The 23,766-nt window shown below is 45.4% G+C and overlaps 1 protein-coding gene across 2 annotated transcripts in view; it reads right to left on the bottom strand.

The window, feature by feature from the left end:
• SCIN (scinderin) overlaps positions 1–23,766 on the bottom strand; it is a 128,362-nt gene that overhangs the window by 3,972 nt on the left and 100,624 nt on the right. For both annotated transcript variants that reach the window (XM_088453141.1, XM_088453142.1), the window contains exons 9-15: positions 19,496–19,617; positions 19,065–19,155; positions 15,104–15,274; positions 13,235–13,412; positions 10,230–10,351; positions 7,595–7,672; positions 4,666–4,726 (exon numbers count right to left, since the gene is read on the bottom strand). In XM_088453141.1, coding sequence (XP_088309267.1) covers positions 4,666–4,726; positions 7,595–7,672; positions 10,230–10,351; positions 13,235–13,412; positions 15,104–15,274; positions 19,065–19,155; positions 19,496–19,617 — 823 coding nt within the window. The remainder of the gene's footprint in view (positions 1–4,665; positions 4,727–7,594; positions 7,673–10,229; positions 10,352–13,234; positions 13,413–15,103; positions 15,275–19,064; positions 19,156–19,495; positions 19,618–23,766) is intronic.

Here is a 23,766-nt window from a genome sequence, read left to right as displayed (position 1 = left end):
GTGCCAAGCGTGCGCCTGTGTCATAAGTAAAGGGCCGGCTGGCTTGACCGTTAAAGGGTGCTGTAACCCCCAAAGTACACTCCAGTCCAAACCAAAAAAATAAATATTTTCTGTGTTTGTGACTTATGTGCACTGTGGCTGCACGTGCATCAACAAAGGAGCAGCGCCAAGCGTGCGCCTGTGTCCCATAAGTAAAGGGCCGGCTGGCTCATTTCTTAAAGGGTGGTGTAACCCACAAAGTGCACTACTCTCCAGCAAAAATAAAAAAATATTTTCTGTGTTTGTGTGCGCTTTAGCCGCACGTATATATCAATATAACATAAATGGAGGACCAAACTTTCTCTGATAAAAATAAAATAGGGAAAGATCAAGAACCACTTGCTCCTAGTGCTGTTGCTGCTGCTGGGAGTTGTTCATCATCCCAGAGAGGAAGTAGAAACACCACCACTTTTACTAAACAATTGACCCTCCAACAGTCCCTAGCGATGAGGATGAAGTACGACAGCAGTCATCCTGAAGCAAAACGTATAACTGAGGCCTTGACTGCTATGTTGGTGTTAGACGTGGGTCCGGTATCTGCCATTAGTGCAGTGGGATTTAGACAATTGATGGAGGTAGTGTGTCCCCAGTTCCAAATCCCGTCTAGATTCCACCTGCATCCTCAAAGCAGCAGCGACAAGCATGCGTCTGTCTGTTAAAGGGTTGTGTAACCCTCAAAGTGCGCTCCACAAACAATAAAAAAAATCTTTTTTTTCTGTCTTTGTGAATTGTGTGGGCTGTAGCCGCACTTGCATCCTCAAAGCAGCAGCGACAAGCGTGCGTCTGTCTGTTAAAGGGTGGTGTAACCCTCAAAGTGTGCTCCACAAACAATAAAAATATTCTTCTTTTTTTTTCTGTCTTTGTGAAATGTGTGGGCTGTAGCCGCACCTGCATCCTTAAAGCAGCAGCGACAAGAGTGCGTCTGTCTGTTAAAGGATTACATCGGTGACACCATCCAAGTAGGCATGTCAGACAGTCCGTACCTGTACTGGCAGGAAAAAGAAGCAATTTGGAGGTCCCTGTACAAACTGGCTCTATTTTACCTGAGTTGCCCCCCCTCCAGTGTGTACTCCGAAAGAGTGTTTAGTGCAGCCGGGAACCTTGTCAGCGAAAGGCGTAGGAGGTTGCTTCCACAAAATGTGGAGAAGATGATGTTCATAAAATGAATTATCAACACTTCCAGGGAGACCAGCCTCCAGAACGTACAGAGGGACCTGTGGTTGTGGATTCCAGTGGGGACGAATTAATACTCTGTGAGGATGAGGATGTACACAACACTGAAGAGGGTGAGGAATCGGTGGATGAGGAAGATGAGGATGACATCTTGCCTCCGTACAGCCAGTTTGTGCAGGGACAGATTAATTGCCTGCTTGTTTTGTGGGGGCACAATCGAACCAATCATTTCAGCCACAGTCGTGTGGCAGACCCTGGCGCTGAAATGTTTGGTTTGTTAAAGTGTGCATGTCCTGTTTATACAACATAATTCCAAGGACAATTCCATCTTGCACCTCTTTTTTTCTTTGAATTATGTACTGTTTGGGGCCTAGTTTTTCAAACTGCCATCCTGTCTGCCACTGCAGTGTCACTCCTAGATGGACCACGTGTTTGTGCCGCCCACTCGTATCTCTTAGCATAGTCATCCAGCTACCTCGGTGCAACCTTTTGGATATAAAAACACTATTGTGAGGTGTGAGGTGTTCAGAATAGACTGGAAATGAGTGGAAATTAAGGTTATTGAGGTTAATAATAGCATAGGAGCAGAAAAACCCACAAATTCTGTGATATTAGCTGTTTTTATGCTTTTTTTTAAAAAAATACAGATACAAAACCCAGAACCCAAAACACGGAAGGGTGGTTTTGGCAAAACCAATCCAGATCCAAAACACGAAGAAAGATCCAGATCCAAAACCAAAACACGAAAAGTGGCCGGTGCACACCCCTAGAGTGTGCGCACACAGGTGCTGCTGCGTCCAGGGCAGACGTTATCGGAAAGGTGAAGGAAAACTGATGGTCGTTCCTGGGCGATGGCTGGAAATGGATGCAGAAAAGTCAGTCTCATGGGCGCGTCGCGGACGTGTTTATGCGAGCGGCTGCATTTCTCAGACGCAGGCAAAAGAGACCGCGGCCAGACTGAGAAATTGCACCTGACATAGGTGATCAGTGGTGGAGTAAAAGGGACATTCCAATCGGTATTACAGCATACACAGAACTTTAAAGTGGGCGTCCCAGTCCTTGCACATTCGAGCGCCTGAATGTACACAAGGGAAGGAGTTTGTAGGCCATTTGCATTAACCTTGCAGACGGGCGACCGCCAGTAGATGCTACTCTGTTCGCTGTTGCAAGCAAATAAAATAAAACAAAAATACATAAATGACAAATAAATTGCATAGTTGATTTATACTGTATGTAATAATATGCTGCATATTTATTTTATTATACCACCCATTAAGGCAGCTGAGGACATGTGGGATTGGTCCATCTTGTGTACACGGATCTATGCATGTAATGGGTATTTACAGTACACCTGGACCAGTGGCGGATCCAATGGGAAGGGATTGGGAGGAGATTGTCTATAATTTCTTTGCCTCTCCGCTGTAGATTGCAAGCTCTCACGATCAGTGTCCACCTGAACCTTGTCTCCCCGCTTAATTTATCTTTTATGTCATTGTGCCACGGTGCATTTTTTTTTTTTTTTTAAATGAAATAACATAAATATGTATGAGCATTGTGTCACATCAACATATCAAAACAAATATAGGATTGGACCCATTGGCAATTGAGCAGAAAATTTAACAGTGAATGTTTAAAACATAAATTAGGACATTTTGAAGAAATAGATGATATATACAACAATAACGGTGCTGATTGTAAGAAGAAATAATGCACTGGCTGGTGGAAGTGCAATAACAATAAAAATAAGCCAGGGATTCTTAAGCTGAGTTAGTAGGGGAAGTGAGAAGATCATAACGGGAATCTTGCCATAGGGACCATATCTTATCAAACTTTGTGGGACATTTTCGCTTCTGCTACATGAAACGTTCATGAGAAACTGTAGTATTGACTAAAGGCACCCAGGAGAGAAAGGTAGGAGGATCAGTGGCCATCCACGTTCAGGCAATACACACCCGGGTCATTGTTAAAAGATTAACATATAGCTGAAAGGAAACAGAGAGGGTCTCCTCCAGGTCTAGAACAAATAGACAGATGCGTGGGGTCAGTAAAGTAATTTGGGCACCAGTATTCTGTACACAATTAGTCACTCTAGAACAAAACAAAGCAACCCGAGGACAAGACCAGAGGAGATGCCAGAAATCGGCAGAAGGGGCAGGTACACTTGGGACAAGGATACGTAGTAGAGCCACCAAACTCACAAAGTTTAAATGTCCAGTATACTCTATGCAAACTATATAAATGAATCTGCGAAAACCTGGCGTCCCGGGGAGAACCTATAAGGACTTTCCAATCTTCATCAGATAAAGTACCTAAATTGTAGTCCCATTGAGATCTAAGCTTGCTCAAACCCTCTGCTCTACTGGATGACAAACGAGAGGAATAAGCCATGGAGATAGATCTCCTAATAGGTAAAGTACGCACTGGGGCTTGAGAGAAAGTAGGGACAGCCCCCCTCCACTGTGCAGAGAGCATGCCGGAGTTGAAGATATCTATAGAAAAGATAAGCTGAAGACATATGAACATGAGTGTAGAACCCCATCTTGATATAATTGGCCAATAGTGACCACCTCATATTACCGCCAAACCGAGCTACCCTCCAACCCCCGAAGTTCTGAGAAAGCTATATTACCCCAAAGCGGAGCGCATAAATCAACTACAGTTTCCCCCAAAATTTTCTCCGTAGTAAGCCAGATTCTACGGGCATGTTGTAGTAAAGATTCTATGGGCCTGTTGTAGTAAAGGTGGACAGCAAGAGAGTGGGGTCTGGGCCAACAAAAACTGTAAGGGAGTAAATTCCAATCCTGGCTTTTCAAGGAGAGCCAAGGGTAGGTCTCCCCGATCTGAGGGGGTAACCATGGTTGGACTGGCCCACGGGTACAGGGGAATCCCCCGGTGGGCCATTCTGCCTAAGGGCCCACCCCTACTCTAGGAAGCGTATTGCTGTTAATCAAGTACATTATCATGCATGCACAAGCAGTATTTACTATATATATATATATATAAATATATATATTTAAAAGGGCCCAGACCATGCATGGTTAGCCAAGCCTCTGTGGAGGGTGGCCACATCCCTAAGTATGGGCCCCTATCACTGCATTCCCCCGGCGGGCCCTTAATGCCCCAGTCCGACACTGGGGATAACCCACTCTTTTAATTGAGCAGCAAGTTAATAAAGGTGCAGATGGGGCAGAGCCAGAGTGCCATGGTGCATTTACCCCGAACACCGACTCTCCTGTCCCGCAGCCTTACCCCAACCCTCCCTTCCCCTGCAGAATGTCGACATTTCACATGTCACCATTGTGAACATGTCGATATTCTGAAAATGTTGACATGTTCCATGTTGACATGGTGACAGCATCCCTTTCCCAGCGGTATCTCCGTTAGCTGAGAAGCCCATCGCTGGGCTCTCACTGACATCGGCATGAGACAGGCTATGCAGTGCTGAGTCCGTACCTGATTTCAGAGACTCTTTCTTCTCTACTTCATTAGCATCTTTCCCAATCCAGAGGAAGATCTGCGGATGAAAAATAAGCCATTGAGCAGCTATGAGACTGCACTTGTGACCACGCTCGGTGGTGGCTATTATTACACAGTACTTTACAATCTAGTTCTATTCAAGCTTGTATTTTACTTTTAGCAATTGAAAAATGAATTAAACTTGTTCTAAAGAAGTCTGCACATTACAGAGAGCAGCATTATAATACCTATTATGAACTCAAGCCTGCTGATAGCGTTCAGTAAGTCGCCTGGCGTCAGTCAGGTCATGAAGCTGATATCGCCCTAATACCAGGAGGATTTCACTGCCACATTTTGACTATTCAAAAACCTTTAAATGCTTCACAAGCAAAGAGACAATTTGACCATTGCATGAAAACATACGCTGGAACAGATGGTAAAAAGGAACTTGTCCCTAAAGCTTGCAATCTATAATGAACATATTTTAAAACACCTAAGTTGATCAGTTTAATGGTCTACGGGGCAGTCTATATATTACACTATGGAAAGGTTTATACTAGGGATGTTTCTACGGGACTGCAAGCCGAGCTACCACAGGGAGAGGGCGTCTGGCCCAGTGTCAGTTTGTGTGGGCCGGTGAGAAGGCTATAGCACAGGACACAGCATAACCCTCACTACACCAGTCACCAGACAAGCCTCCTGTATTCCTGCAGTCGCTGTCACATGGTGAGAAGTTAGCGCAGGAGTAAGAAGTATTCTGCGGCTCACCCATGTCATGTTATCACCATGTCAGTCATGGTGCCCGACCTGCATCAGATAGGTCACAGGTGAGAGAGCTATACACATTGGCCTAGCGTTACACTGGCTACTGGGGGAGATTTATCATAGCTTGGAGGGAGATAAAGGGCCTGATTCAGAGGCGGTCGGAGGATGCAAGCGGTCGCTCAGAAACTGGGCGGCCACTTGCATCCTGACCAGCCGCCTCTGTTTCGGTTGTTAGGCTGTGGGTTTACACCCACAGCTCTAACGACCGCTCCGGTGATGGTCGCGATGGTCAGAGACCATTGCGACCATCGGGGCTTACGACGAGACCCTAGGGTAGGGTCTCACTTGTCGTAAGCCCCGGAGAGCTTCTGGCTCTGTCAGAGCCGGAAGCTCTCCACTGACATCACTAGTGATGTCAGTGGGGCCTCCCCCAAACGGTAGGCGTTCCCATGGGAACGCCCCCGTTTGGGCTGCCACCCCCCCGGCCCGCCTTCCAAACGGGGCGAGCTGTCAATCAACATCGACAGCTCGCCCCCTTTGGAAAGAACCCGCTACGACCAGCGCTGTCGGTCGTAGCGGGTCTCACGCATGCGCCGGCGCCGTCGTGTGCATGCTCTGTGGGGGGCCATCGACCCGGTCCGAGCGCATCGGCGCTAACGACCGGGTCTGAATGACCCCCAAAGTACCAACCAATCAGCTCCTAACTGTCATGTTATAGGCTGTGTTTGAAAAATGACAGCTAGGAGCCGATTGGTTGGTACTTTATCTCTGTCCACTTTGGCTCACTCCAAAGCTTCGTACATAGACACCAAAGACTCAGCCAATCAGCTCCTATCTGTAATTTTTCAAACACAGCCTGCAAAGTGGCATTTAAGAGCTGATTGGTTGGTACTTGTACTAAGCCTTGGAGAGAGATAAAGTGGATGGAGATAAATTACCAACCGATAAGCTTAGGAGCTGATTGGTTGGTTCTTTATCTTCGTTCACTTTATCTCTCTACCACATTATCTCCAAGATTTGATAAATCTCCTCCACTGTTTGTTGGACTATGTGGCTCAAAGACAAAGCAATCCTGCCAACGGCTCAATTTGTATACCTGGGGGGGGTAACTTATACTGCACTATCAACTTACTATACACTGAGATTCCACAGTTCAGTGTTATACTGTATACAGCTTTCACACCCGCTATATTACATAGGAGATTGCAAAATCCAACGTCAACTTTTCTACATATGATTTAAAATAACTAAATGCATTGTCTCTGTTACTCTCTTTGCAGGGCTTTTGATGGTTACTATTATGGTGAGTTGGGTGGACGGAGGTTTGATTCGATATGTTCTTTTTGTCTTGAGTCCTCACCTGGTGAATTCAGATTGATCTAGCCCACAAAATGGCTGACTGCATTCAGTTTTGGTCCAGCTGGATATCAATAGCATATGCGTCAGGAGTAACGGGTGTGTATACTTACACTATACGGTGACTTGACAGGGAAGTTAATGTGAAAGTCATATTTTCCTATTACCCTATTTGTACACAATATAACAGTGCATTGAAGTAGCAAATACACAGAAGAGTATAGATCCTGGGCAGAGTTATAAGTAAACGAAGAAATCACATTTACCATATAAAATAAAATGCAAATGTTTGTTTTTTTTCCCCCCGTTGAAGCTGAAATGTGAATCCTCTCTTCTGCCATAGTGCAAATGGAAATATCAATGAAGTAACGTGAATTGATGTCAGAGACTTCATATAATATATCAGCCATGCTGATGAATGCAGTGCTATCAGTGGATGCGGTCGAAATTCAATCAGCCAATTAGAGGTGGCTAGATAGTGGGATCGCCATCGCTGCGCCAGGTGTATATGACAGGTGTATATGACAGGTGTATATGCGTCTGCACACAGGTATGACTCAGTTGAAGCTACTTGAGCAGACCTTAACGCTATTCGGCCTACACTTGCCCGGCCCTTCCATCTCCTGCTCCACATCTCAAAACGCAAAACGTCGTAAGTGTAAGATGCAATAGAATCGAGACGTGGACCTTGTGATGTAATTTAGTACATCTGCCAAGAACGGGGAAAAACAAATACACGTATGGCCAACACTAAAAGAGGCTCACAGTATGCATGTACACAGGACATTTTACTGGCGTCTGATACCTGTTCCCATGTATCCAGTAGCATAACGTCATCTTCTGCTAAATCGTCTTGTGCAAATTCCCCAGGTACCTCCTCGATCTAGGTTGAAATGGAACAAATTAGAAGTCAATTTACACCTGCTAAATAAAATCGTCACAGTCACCACCTCACACATCCCTCCCAGCGACCAGGCAGTGACGGACAACTTCATGCGCACGTGCTATGATACCGCGGTGACCCTGGTCGCAGTGCCCTGGACTCCCTTAGTGCAAATGTATGCAGTGTTAATAAATTATCCCTTCGATCTTATAGGCCCCTATTTACTACAATCCGCATTTGAAATGCAGATTGTAATGTGATATTTCTGACTAAGGGCCTGATTCAGACCTGCTCGCGAGCGCATAGTCCGGGGCTCGCTACAAAACGGGGAGGCTGACGATGTTAATCGACAGCTCGCCCCTTTTTGTAGGCGGGGAGGGGGGGTGGCTGCACAAACGGAGGCGTTCCCGAAGGAACGCCTGTCGTTTGTGGGTGGCCCTACTGACATCACTAGTGATGTCAGTAGTGGACTTCCTGCTCTATTAAAGCAGGAAGTCCACACGGGCTTGCGAGACCTGAGACCCTACCAAAGGGTCTCCTCGCAAGCCTGATGGTCGCGATAATCGCAACCATCGCCAGGCTGCACGCACATGCTGTGGGTGGTCACCCACAGCTGTGCGAGTGGCCTGGAGGCCGGTCAAAAAAAAAAACAGGGACGCCCTGATTCAGAGCGAGTGCACGCAAATAGCGTGCGCCTCTGAATCAGGCATTACAAGTATCTACGGTCATCGGTGCTCGGTGATGTCCTCCAAGGCTACAGTCAGCTGGTCTCCCATCCTGCACTAAGGGCCTGATTCAGAGCCGTTCGCTATTTGCGGTCGTTCGTTCAAAAACAAGGGGTGGCTATTCAAATGATCCCTTCGCAAATTGCAGTCTGTTCCCACCTCTAAGTCTGAACGAGCGCGCAAAACATACGCTCGTTTATTTGATAAAAACGCCCCCTGGCCTCTCGCATCCTACGTCATGTCCGCTATTTATTAGATTAATCGAGTACATCGTACAGCGTATGAACTGCTCGCTATTCTTGTGGTTGGTTTTTGCTACCACAATTTTGCGAGCAGTTCTGGCTATAAAATAACCCAGTGATGTGGTCAATGACGCTGCTGTATTAATTATGCACACCCATAAAACGCCCGTTTTGACCTTTAAGCACGCCTGCGATCGGATCTCCACTCCCCGTTTTCAAGCACCTTCCCCTGTTACCACCCACATACGCCTCTTTCTGTCACTCAAATTAGCAGGCATTCGCTATTTTGCGAGCACATGAATTTCGGCCGCACTGACTGGTTCGCGCATGCGTATAACGATCCGTACGCATGCGCAGTTGGGCAAACATCGCTCAGAGCGAACGAACTGCCGCTTACGAGTGGCTCTGAATCAGGCCCTAAGACCCCAGTCAGCTGTTCTATGCAGCAGCTGACCAGGGTCACAGTGCAGGAGCCGGGAGATCAGCTGACCGGAGCCCCGGAAGACATCACCGAGCAACAATCACCCTGGATGCAGGTAAGTGGTTGTTTTTTTTTTTTAGCAGTGATCAGCGTGTAGTCTGTTTAGACCACACAGCTGATCACTGGGGTGGGCTCTTGGCTCTGCTCTAACTGTTAGAGCAGAGCAGAAGTCGGGGAGCTGGGGGAAAGCCCCAATAATGCCATTTCCAGGTGGCGTTATTATTACAGGGCTTCCCCCAATCTGCTTACTAAAAATATGTGATAATTAGGGCTTGGAGTAGAATTTTATGAATTCTACTCCAATTGCCCCTTAGTAAATTTGTGTGAAACTAAAATAATGTGAAGAGGGTGTGAAAACTTTATTTTATTTTAGTAAAAATAATATTAATAAATAGCCCCCATAGTATTTGTTAGTTTGTTTTATTCTCTCTTAAGGTTTGCAGACAATTTCTTAAGATGCATACACACACAACGATTTTTTTAATGAACGATTTGAGTAAACGATTTTTTCCCTTGAAAATATTTACTAAAATCGTTTACTAAAGTTGTTCATTTACTAAATGTCATGAACGATTTTTATGAACTACAAACGATTTTTGCATATTCCCTTAATGAAAATCGTTGAGTTGACAAGTCTGACTGAACGACAAACTACAAACATGAACGCGCATGAACGATAATCGTTCATCGTTTGACTCAGAAAGTGAACGATTTTTGCCATCAATTATCGTTAAACGATATCGTTTAACGATAATCATTAAAAAAATCGTTGTGTGTGTATGCAGCTTTATATTTACTCACATGGTTTAGTATACTCTAATAAAGAACAAAAGGTAATAATACATTTATAACACTCTCCTTTTAATTCCCTAAACAAAGATTGAGGAGTGGGTGCCTTTACATCACTAGTTTGCAGCACCACCTACAGGCTGAAATTCAGATAGCAACACTACGAAACAAGCCCAAAATTTTATGAAATTTATTTTTCATTTAACAGAATTTATCAAAACAAATGTGAGCGATGACAACTTTTCCTCTTTAGCCCTTGTGTATCTTTGCTTCACTATACCTCGGCCAACCATTATACTATGTAGTGAATGTCGGCTTACCACAAATCTGCCAGACTTATTAGAACAGCCATATAATCGTGGTGGGTGATCTGCCAGCTGGGAGCCCAGCAGCTCAGACGTCTGGTAGGCCTTCTTACCCCCCAAGGGACTCCAGAAATCATCTGTTACAAAAAGACATAACAAAGGGGAAATGTTATCAAGAAGTGAGACTATTATATGGTTTCAAACAATACTGAGGGAGGGTACTTTACTGTCACTGCACTTACATACAAATTTACACTAAGTCAAAGAAACCAAGTAACATATAGTGACAGCACATTAGACACAGGATCTTATTTACTGAGCACAAAAACTTTGCAACAGGACAAAGCAGAGACATTAAGGCACATGGGGGCATGTGGGCACTGCCCCCCCCCCCCCCCCCACACACACACACACACTGTTAGGGAACGGGTATTATCTTTAGAGTATATAGGCCCGCAACAGCCTTGAGGGCTGGAACACTTGGCTAGCTGCAGCCGTGGAGCAGCCTTCAGGGCTTTTTAGTCTTTGACTAGTCGTGGCCCGAGGGCATTGAGATAAGATGCGGCCTTTGGGCCGTGCAGAAGCCTTGAAGGCAGGTAAGCCTTGGCTTGTTGTGGCCTGTGGGCCGTAGGACCAGATGCGGCCTATGGGCCGTGTGGCAGCCTTGAGGCTGGTAAGCCTTGGCTTGTTGTGGCCTGTGGGCCGTAGGACCAGATGCGGCCTATGGGCCGTGGAGCTGCCTTGAGGCTGGTAAGCCTTGGCTTGTTGTGGCCTGAGGGCCGTAGGACCAGATGCGGCCTATGGGCCGTGGAGCTGCCTTGAGGCTGGTAAGCCTTGGCTTGTTGTGGCCTGAGGGCCGTAGGACACAATGCGGCCTTTGGGCCATGTAGCAGCCTTGGCAAGCTGTGGCCTGTGGGCCACAGAACAAGATGCAGCCTTTGGGCCATGCAGCAGCCTTGGCTGCGGTGGTCTGATGGAGGACCTGTGCCGCTGGGTTGACACAGGCGGTGGTATGCTGGGTTGCGTACTTTGGACGCTGGATTGCGGTCTGTGCTGCTGGGTTGACACAAGCAGTGGTACGCTGGATTGCATTCTTAGAACGCTGGATTGCAGTCTGTTCCGCTGGGTTGACACAAGCAGCTGGACGCAAAACTCCACAATCTGGACACTCAGTGCTGTCTGTGCTGCCTAGATGACACAAAGGGCAGAGCGTGGATATGCAGACCGTGCCGCCTAGATGACACAAACGGCAGGTAACAAAAGCTGACAGGAGGACTGGGTACTCGACTGGATAACAGGAGACAACACCAAAACCGGAAACACGTGAAACGCTATCACCGGCACCGGAGCAGCCTTCGCACCAGCAGGAAATAGCCACAGGAGCCAATCCAGGACAGACCAAGGCTGATGGACAGCTGATGGGGAGGAGTTCAGCAAACGATCACCCGGCGTTCGCCTCACACTGCGTTCACCGTGCGTCGGCTTGTGACACATACACGCACGGCCCACCCATACTTGCTGCCAGTGGTGCCGTCTATCCGGTGATGTATTTGGAAAAGGTGCGCAGAAGATAGGCAAAGACTTTGTGATGGCTCCATCTTTCCAAAGACATAGCCAGAAAGATGTATCCTCTTATCTGATACATTAAACTCAGGTGCAATGTGCTCATTACAGTTAGTTCCTCTGAACCTAGACATACAGTGCCTAAAATGTTTGTGAATGTACATATAGTTTCAACTGTAAGTACCTTATCGCTAATGTGCAACTGTCTCTTTCTCTCAGATAATAATGCAGATCTATGCACTGTCTACATCTAGATTTTGAGATAGGCTCTGAAATACTTTATTTTGTGGTTCCCCAGCCTCTTCTAAGGTTCTCTCCTCTCCGACAACCCCCATTACAACTATATGTGCTCATGCGCCTGTTTATACGTATTTTCCAGCCTATATATATATATATACAGGGTTCGAAGAGAGCGGGTATATAGCGGTATGCCATACCGCTACTTCAGCCAGTGGTCCAACGGTGCTGGGAGCTAAAGGGCAGCTACAGCATAATGTGGAGATGTGCCCCGCTGGAAACACCTCTCCAAGCAGCGCTGGCCTGACCTAGCATGGAGGTGAGGGTCCCGGCACCATGACAGATGCGGCCACAGTACTACAAACCCGGCGCCGGTCATGAACCAATCACGGACCGGCGCCCGAATCAAGAATCATCTGCGGTGGTCATTTTAATTTGGTACCGGACATTAGCCAATCACGGCTTGGGGACCGGCAGCCAATCAGAAGCAGCCACGCGGCTGCATCTGATTGGCTGCTGGTCCGTGCCGTGATTGGTTCAAAGCCGGCAACAAGTCTATAGCCTGGAAGGAGGATGGTGATCTGCCCGCAGAGCTCCACTGCCAGCCGGGGAACGGGAGGAGAAGCTAGACTCTGTCAGCACTGACTTCGGACATTGAGTGAGATGTGTCCAGGGGGAGGGGGGGATTTCAATGAAGACTTCCATAACCCCACTTTAATATTCTCACTTTGAGCACTGTGTGTATATATATATATATGTCCTTTATCTATATCTTAATATACAGTCAGGTGCATAAATATTGGGACATTGACAGAATTTTCATATTTTGACCTCTATTCACCACCACAATGGCTTTGAAATGAAACAAACAAGATGTGCTTTAACTGCAGACTTTCAGATTTAATTTGAGGGTAATTACATCCAAATCAGGTGAACAGTAGGAATTACAATGGTTTCTATATGTGCCTCCCACTTTTTAAGGGGCCAAAAGTAATGGGACTATCAACTCAAAAGCTATTTCATGGACAGGTGTGGGCTATTCCCTCGTTATTTCATTATCAATTAAGCAGGTAAAATTTCTGGAGTTGATTCTAGGTGTGACATATGTCCCAATATTTATGCACCTGACTGTGTATATATATATATATATATATATATATATATGTATACTGAGGCATATTGCATGAGGGTCTGTGCAGGTATAGATGAAATATACACACCTGGCTCCTGTCCTTCTTTTATCGTGGTTGTTTTGCATTTGAGGACGCTGGCGATAAAGTCGGCACCAGCCTTCTCGTCTCCGCTGGCTCCTCTTCCCACCCACTGATACCCGGAATTATTTTTCAGTTTCAAAACAAACACATCATTGGAGTTCAGTGCGGATGCATCTGCTTCTACCTAAAAGAATAAAAATAGAAAGAAATTAGAAATAGGAAAATATTTTCAGGGATATTTACGAAAACTGGGTGCTGGGAGTGTGACCCGTCCCAAACAAACCAATCAGATGTTTGCTTTGTTAAATTTGTGAATAATCACAAAATTCAAAATAAAAATTTAATGTTGTGGGGGTCCCCCCTAAAATTGCTAACCAGCATTCAGCCTTAAAGCCTAAGCTGGTAGTACCCCCAAGATTTCCAACACAAAAGGTGCAAACACACACAACGATTTTGTTACCAACGATTTTATTAACGATTTTATGAACGATTTTCTGTCAGATTATCTGTCAGATTTTTTAAAGTGTAATGAACGATTTTTTTGAACTACAAACGTTTTTTGCATATTCCCTTAATGAAAATCGTTGCGTTGACAAGTCTGACTGAACTACAAACGTGACCGCGCATGAACGATAATCGTTCATCGTTTGACTCAGAAAGTGAACGATTTTTTTCAAAAGATTATCGGTAAACCATATCGTTTAACGATAATCATTAAAAAAATCGTTGTGTGTGTATGCAGCTTAAGCCTTACCAGCCAGGGCTGGTGTAACCACAGGGGGTAGATTCACAATGTGGTGTTCTCCCACCATAATTTCTGGCACAATTGTAGCATTTTTTCCAGCAGGAACGCCTTCCACCAGGAAAACGCTGCAATCCTGCCGGGATTTTAAACCTACCCCTTAGTAGATATATCCCGAGCTGCCTTCCCATGGGCACTCATCCTACATTGACCCATAGAATGCAGTTCAAACTGAGCTTTAAAAAGGGATTTTAGATCCTTTTAGCGGCTGCATGAGCCAGTCACACAAGAACTCTGAGCAATGCCAGGTGAATGCTCAATGTGCATAGATGCAGCTTGCTTTGTCTCATATTTATCATACGTTGCCCCAAGTGGCTATGTGCAGGTCAACGACCCATCAACATTCACCATTCATCTGATTGGTGCTATAGGTCACAGTACACATTGGGGGTCATTCAGACCCGCTCGCGAGCGGCAGTACGCTCACAAGCGGGTCGATGTTCCCCACTGCGCATGCGCACGACGGAGGGAGCTCCGTCGTGCGCATGCGCGAGACCCGGGGAGCGACGGGCTTTCCATCGCTCCGGGTCTCGCACCAAAGGGGGCGTGCTGTCGATGTTGACTGACAGCACGCCCCCTTTGGTGGGCGTGCCTGGGGGCGTGCCTGCCAGACGGAGGCGTTCCCATGGGAATGCCTACCGTCTGAAGCCGGCCCCACTGACATCACTAGTGATGTCAGTGGGAGTGATTTGGGCTCTGATAGAGCCAAAATCACTCCAGGGCTTACGGCAGCGAGACCCTACCGCAAGGTCTCCGTCGCAAGTCCGATGGTCGCGATGGTCAAGACCATCGCGACCATCTTTTTGGCCGCTCGCATATGCTGTGTGTGGTCACCCACAGCTATGCGAGTGGCCAGGAGGCCGCTCCATTTTCATGGAGGAGGGCCCTGATTCAGAGCGAGCGCTCTGGTCAGAGCGTTCAGCTCTGAATCAGGCCCATTGTGCACAGTTTACTGAGCACCATTTTTTTCTATAAATGCCATTCCTTTATGTAATATATTATATGGGAATAGTTTAATTGATAGCACAATTGTTTTCTTAGATGCAGTAATCTTAAAATTACAGTCACGTCACCTCTGCAATCCGAGTGATGAAGCCAAAGTTCCTGCGGACCTGGAAAAGTCTCACAGCACCAGGGGGAGCCTGTCCCCCCTTTCTGGATGTGCCGTCTTTGTATATAATCAGAGGCTTTTCTTTAAACAAGCTGAGTAAATGGACGGGTTCCTTTCCCTGGGTGACTCGGACCTGTAGCGAAGTATAAATGAGATATATCATATTCCAATATGTAAGTGACGGAGAGCACTGATAATGTGGAAATAATGTTGTGTGTATGGTATAATATGAACTGTTGCATTACTTGTATCATCTTTCATGTCTCTATAACCAAGTTTAGAAGAATACTTTGCTGTATGGCGATGACAAGCTGTCACTGTCAGATCTCTTGCCGCACAGTATTCCCTTTTATATTCAGGAAAGAAGGAGATCGTCACATTTCAAAACACGTTTTTTCAAATCTAATATCTTATCATAGTCCAGGTGTTGATTATGGTAAAGGGTTTTGTCTGTTTTGAGTCTGGTGAGTGCACATATATGTATATATATATATATATATATATATATATGTATATATATGGACACACATAATATATATAGTGCTTAATTGATAGTCTAGTGACGGTAGCACTGTCCTGGTTTACAGTAAAAGATGTTAGCCGGAGATTCGTGCAAGGAAAAAATAATACAATCTTGAGATAGAACATTCGGTGGCAACACAATGGAATCACATGACACTTTCTATACAGGTCTTAGTAACCATGGAGGAAATAACCTAACCTTCCAGGCCGTCTATTGTATAACCTCAGATTTTCTCTTTACAGCCCATTTTCTTTTGAATGTGATGGAGAGACAAGGACATATACAGTAATCTGCAGTGTTACCGTGCACAGCTGCAGATTACGGCTATGAGAAGAGGTGCTGGGTACATCCCTGGGTTCAGAGAGGTCTTTTTGCTCTAATGTAACACACTGTCATTTATTAATACTCTGCAGCTTACTTGTGTAGAACATCAGGTATTTGTTACAGACATGCTACTTTTTAGTTATTTATTGTTTTTGGTTCTGTCATATCTCTCTTGTTGCTGGCTGAATGCAGGTCAGAGGGACAACACAACTTTAGCAATACATGATGGCCTAATGCAGTGATGGGCAACAGGTGACCCTCCCAGTGTTCATTTGCAGCCCCCAACTCCTTCCTGCTTTCTTGTCATTTTTGTTTTTGTACAGCTTGCAATGCTGATTTAAATTGCCTGTTGATATGTTATTACAGAGGGGTGTTTCTAAATATGGGACTGATTCAGAGATGTACGTTCATCCGAGGATGAAACCACATCTCCGATGGTTAGGGGTCTGCGTCTGCACAGGATCCGTTCTGCACATGTGCAGAACGTGTCCTGTGATCTTGCTCGCAGATCCCCTAAGCTGCAGCAGGACTAACATGCTGCAGCGTTTAGGGGGTAGATTGGGGGCTCGCCTGGTCACTGTTCCCGTTTTCCGAGCGGGATAAGGCCACAGATTCCTGGCCACTTACGTGACCAGGCACCGGAAGCTTCAGCTCCCACAGCCTGACCAAAGGAGCAACTGGTTGCGACCATCGCAGCCTGCGACGTCGGTCGCAGTGCCATGGTCGCAAATGCAGCAAAGAGGTGTCTGACCCCTCCTTCTGCATTTGCATCTGAGATGGACGGATTTGCGCAGCTGCTTGTGTGCGCCTCTGCATCTCCGTCCATCTCTGAATCAGACTCTGTATTTGTCCCTTTTGAAGGTTACAGGGTGGCGTATTGCGGGCCCTGAAGTATATAATGATACCCTAACGCATAGTCACAGGGCTGCTCCGCCTGTGCCCAGGGACACATAGGTCTGTCCTTTATATACTTGGGATGAGGTGCTGGGGTAGTCTGCTCATAGAGGCACATTTACCAACAAGCCTGATATTAACCCGGCTAATTTCACTATCAGGTTAAATTTGCGGCCCAGGATGTTGTGACATTGGTCCAGCTGGGGACCATCAGCTGCAGATACTCCCTGACATTGTTACAATACAATACACACATATATGGATATTTTTCCTCAGCAGCCAAGTACCTACCAGTATGTCCAGGGATACCCTTAAGTGCGGCGTATGGCCACAAGTACCCCCCGGTGCAAGCCAACTCGCAGCTATTTGAATCGATCCCCAAATGTATTTTGCTCCTGTTGCTGCACCAATGCATCTGCCATCATGGAAAGTGCAATGATTTTACATAGACTCGTGCGGGCTGCAGTCACAGAAACATGTTCACCAGCTCAGGTACCCCCGTTGGATTCTACTTGGAGAAGTGGACAAAACATCTGGCAGCAGGTAAGTATGTGTGAGTGAGGTAGGTGTATGTAATAAAATTGTACTTCCTATGGTGTGTGTGTTGTGGTTATTTCACTATTTTTTTTACAGCAGGGGTACGGGTGTCGGCCGCCTGTTGGCACTTGCAGTTCCACAAGTGCCAAAGGGCAGGCATGCATGCTGGCACCTGTAGTTCCACGGTAAAAAACAACAGTTTTACACTATTTACAATACTATTACCCCCGTACCCAATGCTGCGGGGAAGAGCCCCAGGCTTCAGACTAAGCCTGGGGTGCTTGGGAGAGGGGGACCCCTTTATTGGGGGGGTCCCCACCTCCCCTGAGATCCCAGGCTTGGGCTGACCGGCTTGGGGTGCAAATGCTTTGGCTGGGAAGACCCAGTAATAGGGTCCTTTGGCTATGGCATTACACCCCAGCCGGATTTGAGTCCGGTGCTGGATTTAAATATAGGGGGACCACTACACAATTTTTCCCCCCTATTTTTAAAACCAGGACTGGCTCAACAGCCAGGTGCTGGTTCCTAAAATACGGGGGGACCCTATTCATTTTTTTCCCCGTATTTTTAGGAACCAGGACTGGCTGAACAGCCCGGGGCTGGTTATGCTTTTGGGGGGGGGGGGACCCTACATATATATTTTTTTAAATTAACCCTTTTTTTTACAGGTAGAACACACAAGCAGCCTTCACATATCTCACTGATAAGTGCAGGCTGCTTGTTTGGGAGAGTTTGGCAGAGAGAAAACTGCAATCTTGGGTGAGAAATCTAAACTTGCTACTCGGGGGGAGATATCTCGATCTGCTTCACCATTGGCCAACTCAGTCACAGCTAAACTCACCCCTTAGTACATTTGTGAGTTTCAAAAGCATCAAATCACCTGAGTTTTGGCGATGCTAATCCAGTTGAAAAAAAAAAACTCAATCAGACTCGATTGTTAGTAAATTTACCCCTAGGTGTATGAGGACATGCATATTTAATGTATTATCTGACTCCGGAACCCCCTGATTATACAAATATTATTTACATATATGTAAATGGGCCTGTTCAACTGATATGTATTACAGTATATATGTGATAAACCACTCACTACTGTTGTATAATATATTAGAAGTCACCAAAGAGTCATGGTCATTTGCTAATTTCATTCCAATTTGGACCGATTATTGTTGATAAGTAATTAATCATTGCATCTTGCCTATAATACCCAGTAGTTAATTTTGTGCGCTATATCAGGTTTGTGTTCACCCAATCTAGATGCTGTCAGTGACTTTGCACTGCTTTTGTGTTAGGCAGTAAGCCGTCCAGAGTGGCGATGTATTGCCCCAACTCCTCGTTCTGGGTGGGCGGGAAATTCAACATGGAAATCCTCGATTCACCGATCCCAACCAAACATTATCAGGATTGGCGAATCAATGATTTTTAAGATGCAGTTTTTCACTGTTCTGCTGACGGATCGCTGATCATTGATGTCCGCCGATCAGTGTTTTTGATCGGCGGATCTGAAGAGCAGGGAATCAGGGCTGTATTTTTATAGCCTGCATTAGATTAACACCGCCCCCCTGTGTACGTTGTACAGTGTACATCTGCAAGCTTTGTATTCCTAAACACATGAGATTGTCCTGGGACTATGAGAAAAACAAACCTGAACTGCCTGACCCCCAAGCGAGCGATCCAGCTGCACGGTAAGGAAGGCCGACGTGGTTAACTCATCCCTCGTTGCCCGGGCTCCTTGCCTAAACATGACACACACATGCTAAGTCAATGAATGTCAGAGTCCTTGTGCAACTTTGAAGTACGAAAGTAGTACACAAAAGTAAAAATACATATTCCAGATTGTGCAGTCATGGATAAAACGGTATATTAAAAAAAATATATAATGATAAAACATTTTTAATGACAATATTATACTTAAATTAATTTTTAAAGTAATTTTTACAAATTTAAAAAAAAATTAAAATGACAATTTTGATTGGAATTCAATAAGCGTTAATTTGCGCTGGGGTCTAGATTTCAGCTTTCGGTTTCAAAGTGAAGGCACCAGATAAATGCGTGATACAGGTCAAAGAAACTCACCAGGTGTAAATGATCTGTCCTTTGGGATAGTTATAGAGAATAATGTAACAGTCGCCACCGTAGAACTGTCCATATGTTGAGGGATCTACTGGGATACGTCCATTGCTCTCCACACGCCAAATCTGAACATAGACATAAAGATGATTTGGAATTTTTATTTTACCAAACTATTTCTTACTATTAGGATAGGGGAAACCGCTAGGATGCACATATATAACAAAGCGTTGGCAAATAGTGGTGGCAGTGGGGTATGCACCCACTTACATACAGTGGTGGTGACACAGTGGAATATGCAGAGCCTCTCCTGTGTATAAAGGCTTCTCTGTAGAGACTCTCAGGGGCTCGTCCTTCATCTATGGAGGACAGAGATGAAGAAGCATGGTACTGTGCAGTAGCGCACACGGGTCGGAGGTCGCGCGGTGATGCACCTCCGGCACTGTGGGGTCCCAGTAGCCGGGAGAGAAGAGACATCACCAAAAGCTATCCTCCACCAATTAATAAATTATTAAAATTGTAAAAAAAAAAAAGTTGTTTATAATATACGTGAGCATTATTTTTGGTATATTTTGACATTTTTCTACAATTTGTTTAAAGACAACACCAAAATTTAGGTTTTAAAGTTTTTTTTATAAAAAATTAAAAGGCAATTTTAAGTAGAATTCTTTAAACTTTTATCAGCTCGACCTTTGTGAATAATTTTTTAAGCTGAGAAGCAGCTAGGTTTTGCTGTCAATTTGAAAACAAACTTTTTGATGACTTGTAATTGATGCACATATTACATATAAATCTTTTGCACATCAATATTACATAATAAACCTGTGGACAAGACAAGATTCTAATCACTCTCATCAGCCTGAGAAAGATACTCCTGCTGTATAAATGTACAAATACTGTAGTTCCAAGTAAAATATATGAACACACTTCTATATTGCTGGGTGAGGGGCGGTCATGTCTCCTGATTTTTAAGCAGGTTTAAAAACCTTTTGACCCGACCAGCTGACCAGGATTGAATGAAAGCAGAGATTGAGTGAGCGTACACACTCTTCCAATGTCGCACTAACCGATAGGTCAGGGGTTGCTTGGAATGCTGCTTGTACAAGTGTGTACTCAGCTTGGCTGTCATTTTATAGACTGCTAGATAATTGACAGCTACAGTACAAGCTAATTAGTTGCTATGGACAACTCCACTGTATCTCTCTCGAAGGTTTGATACACCTCCCGTAAACTCATCAGATCCACAAGTTTCATCCTATTGGATGCACTACATGGGTCAATCAGCAGGATAAGCAATATATAAAAAAATGATATACAGAGGTGGAAATTCAGAAATCATTGGGTAAATGTAATAGGGTGTGGAGTTCAGACATTGGCGAGTCCTATGCGAAACTGCCTGATTTTAAAGTAGCAGTCATTTAACCGGCAAAACCAGGTCACATCAAAAGCATAGATCATCACTTATAAGTATATGACACACAAAATAAGTCAAATGGAAACATGGAATACAAGATACCCAGTGAATTAACAGTTCTTGTTATTTTGTATTTTTTTTTTCAATAATATTTTTTATTCAATAGATGACAAAACATACAGCAAAACCTACGCAGAGGTTCTCAATAACAGAGAAAATAAAACCAGAATATATGCAGTACGATAATAAACAAAAAATAAAATAAAGCGTCATTTCGTAGGAGAAATATATGTTGCATACACTGCTTTCATCAAAATTTTATAACAATAAAAATAGAAAAAAATAGGAAAAGAGTAAAATAATAAAAAAGAGAGAATGTTGGAGTGGCAAACCACATACAAGAGGAAAAGAAAGGAGGGGGAAAAAAAAAGGAGAAGAGGAAGGTTGTGACCCAACTGGACTCATATATGACTCTACATACATCTGGAGAACCAGACGTATAAATAGGGATAGACAGAATAGAACTAATGTATAGAATATCTATGATCACATTTTATAGAAATGCTCGAGAGCATCTGAGAGTTTGAAATCCAAGGATCCCATATTTTAAGAAAACTTTTAGAAGAATTGCGTAAAATACTCGTCGTGCTGTATGTGCCACACTTTAGCTATGATCTCACTTATAATAGGGACCATAGTTGTTTTCCAAGCTACTGCGATGCAACATGTAGCTGCTGAAACAACATGTCTAATAAGTTTGTGTTGGTGATGAGAGGCATCTGGAATACACAGAGGTAATAGGAAATATTTAGAATTAAAATGAATGTTTAAACCGATCATAGGGGGCGATTCAATTCAACGCAAATTGAATAGCGCCGGGAGCGAGCTCCCGGAGCTATTCAATTCAGTGCGCTGTGTGGTCGGTGAATGCCGGTTATCACGGTCATCGCGCCTTAACAAGGGTGTTAAGGTGCGGTAGCCGACATTCTCTGACCAAAGTGCCGGCCGCACGGCTGTTAGCGTCGCGCTACGTAGAAAAACAGCCGCGCACCCGGCACTTTAGTCGGATTTCTCTTCGCATCCCCAGAGGGGTGTGAGAAGAAATCCTTAGCATGCCTAAACAGCACGGTGTATTGAATAGCTTCTGTAGTCCCTCCCTTCGCTATTCAATAGCGCATTGAATTGAATTCCGCCCATAGTGTGAAAGAGAGATCTAATTTCATTCCAAAAATTAACAAGTTTGGTCCTCCTGGTATGTAAGAAAGTTCCAATTTCAGTGCCACATCCCCAACACAAATCCGAAGCATGTGGGAACATTTTATGCAGCCGTGATGGGACATAGGGGGTCATTCAGACCCGGTCGTTAGCGCCGATGCGCTCGGACCGGATCGATGGCCCCCACAGAGCATGCGCGCGACGGCACCGTCGTGCGCATGCATGAGACCCGCTACAACCGACAGCGCCGGTCGTAGCGGGTCTCGATCCAAAGGGGGCGAGCTGTCGATGTTGATTGACAGCTCGCCCCGTTTGGAAGGCGGGCCGGGGGGGTGGCAGCCCAAACGGGGGCGTTCCCATGGGAACGCCTACCGTTTGGGGGCGGCCCCACTGACATCACTAGTGATGTCAGTGGAGAGCTTCCGGCTCAGACAGAGCCGAAAGCTCTCCGGGGCTTACGACAAGGGAGACCCTACCCTAGGGTCTCGTCATAAGCCCCGATGGTCTTGACCATCACCTTAGGCGGTCATAAGGCTGTGGGTGTTAACCCACAGCCTTACCACCGCAAAGGAGGACGTCTTGAAAATTCAAGAGGTCCTCCCCTCATTCAGACCGACCACACGGTCTGTGCGACCGGCTCTGAATGAGGTCCATAATACCATCTGTAAAAGAATTTATAAGCATTTTCTTTTATATGTACACATATGGAGCTAGAAGTAACATTAGCAGAAATATCAGCCCAATCCTCACTATCTAGGGTTTCACCAGGGCCGGACTGCCCAAATTGCCGAAGGACTGGTGGCCAGATGGGCCGGTCCGGCTGTAAACCCCGGCCGAGCAGCTCCGCCTCCCAGCATCTGCTCGGCCGGGAATACTAAAAGAAGGGGGCATGCAGCGAGGCCACGCCCTGCCACTACCCTTTTTGCTGAGGCCACGCCCCTTTTGCGGACGCGCAAGGGTTATTGCAGGGGGACTGTCAGGGCTGCTTTACAGCCCAAGTCCGTCCCTGGGTTTCACCTATATCTGTCTCCCAAGCCATGTCATGTGGGTCTTTTAAGTCAGTGCTGGATTGTGATAGCTCTGAATATAACGTTGAAATAAGACCCTTATTACTAGTGCTACGAAGGCTTAATGATTCACAGACGGTTAATGGTCTACTAGTGAGTCGATGTTTCATAGTGGAGTGAAAATGTCTTAGCTGTAGGTATTGGTAAAAGTGTTTGTGTGGTATATTGAACTTGGCTTGTATGTCTGCAAATGTGGGAAATATCAGACTATCAGTAATGTCGTTCAAGACCCTAATCCCCCAGCTTGCCAACGGGTAAAAGAAGCGGGACGACAGTTTGGTCAAAAGTCAGGGTTATCAAACAAGGGAACTATGGGGCTCGGGTGTGGAGCAATATAAAATTGTCGATTAGCAAGATCCCATGTTTCTAAAGACAGTGATATGACTGGGTGAGGTGACACGGGATGTACCGACATGAGAATGGTCTCAGGATGCTTTACTGTTGGCATGACACAGGACGAAGACTTTTGGAGGATGGCCTGGTGTCAAGAAGGGCAGCAAAGAAGCCACTTCTCTCCAGGAAAAACATCAGGGACAGACTGATTTTCTTCAAAAGGTACAGGGATTGGACTGCTGAGGACT

Source organism: Taudactylus pleione, unplaced genomic scaffold (assembly GCF_031769625.1).
Source record: "Taudactylus pleione unplaced genomic scaffold, aTauple2 ptg000571l, whole genome shotgun sequence".
Lineage (NCBI taxonomy): Eukaryota > Metazoa > Chordata > Amphibia > Anura > Myobatrachidae > Taudactylus > Taudactylus pleione.
This window is presented reverse-complemented; position numbering and strand designations above follow the sequence as displayed.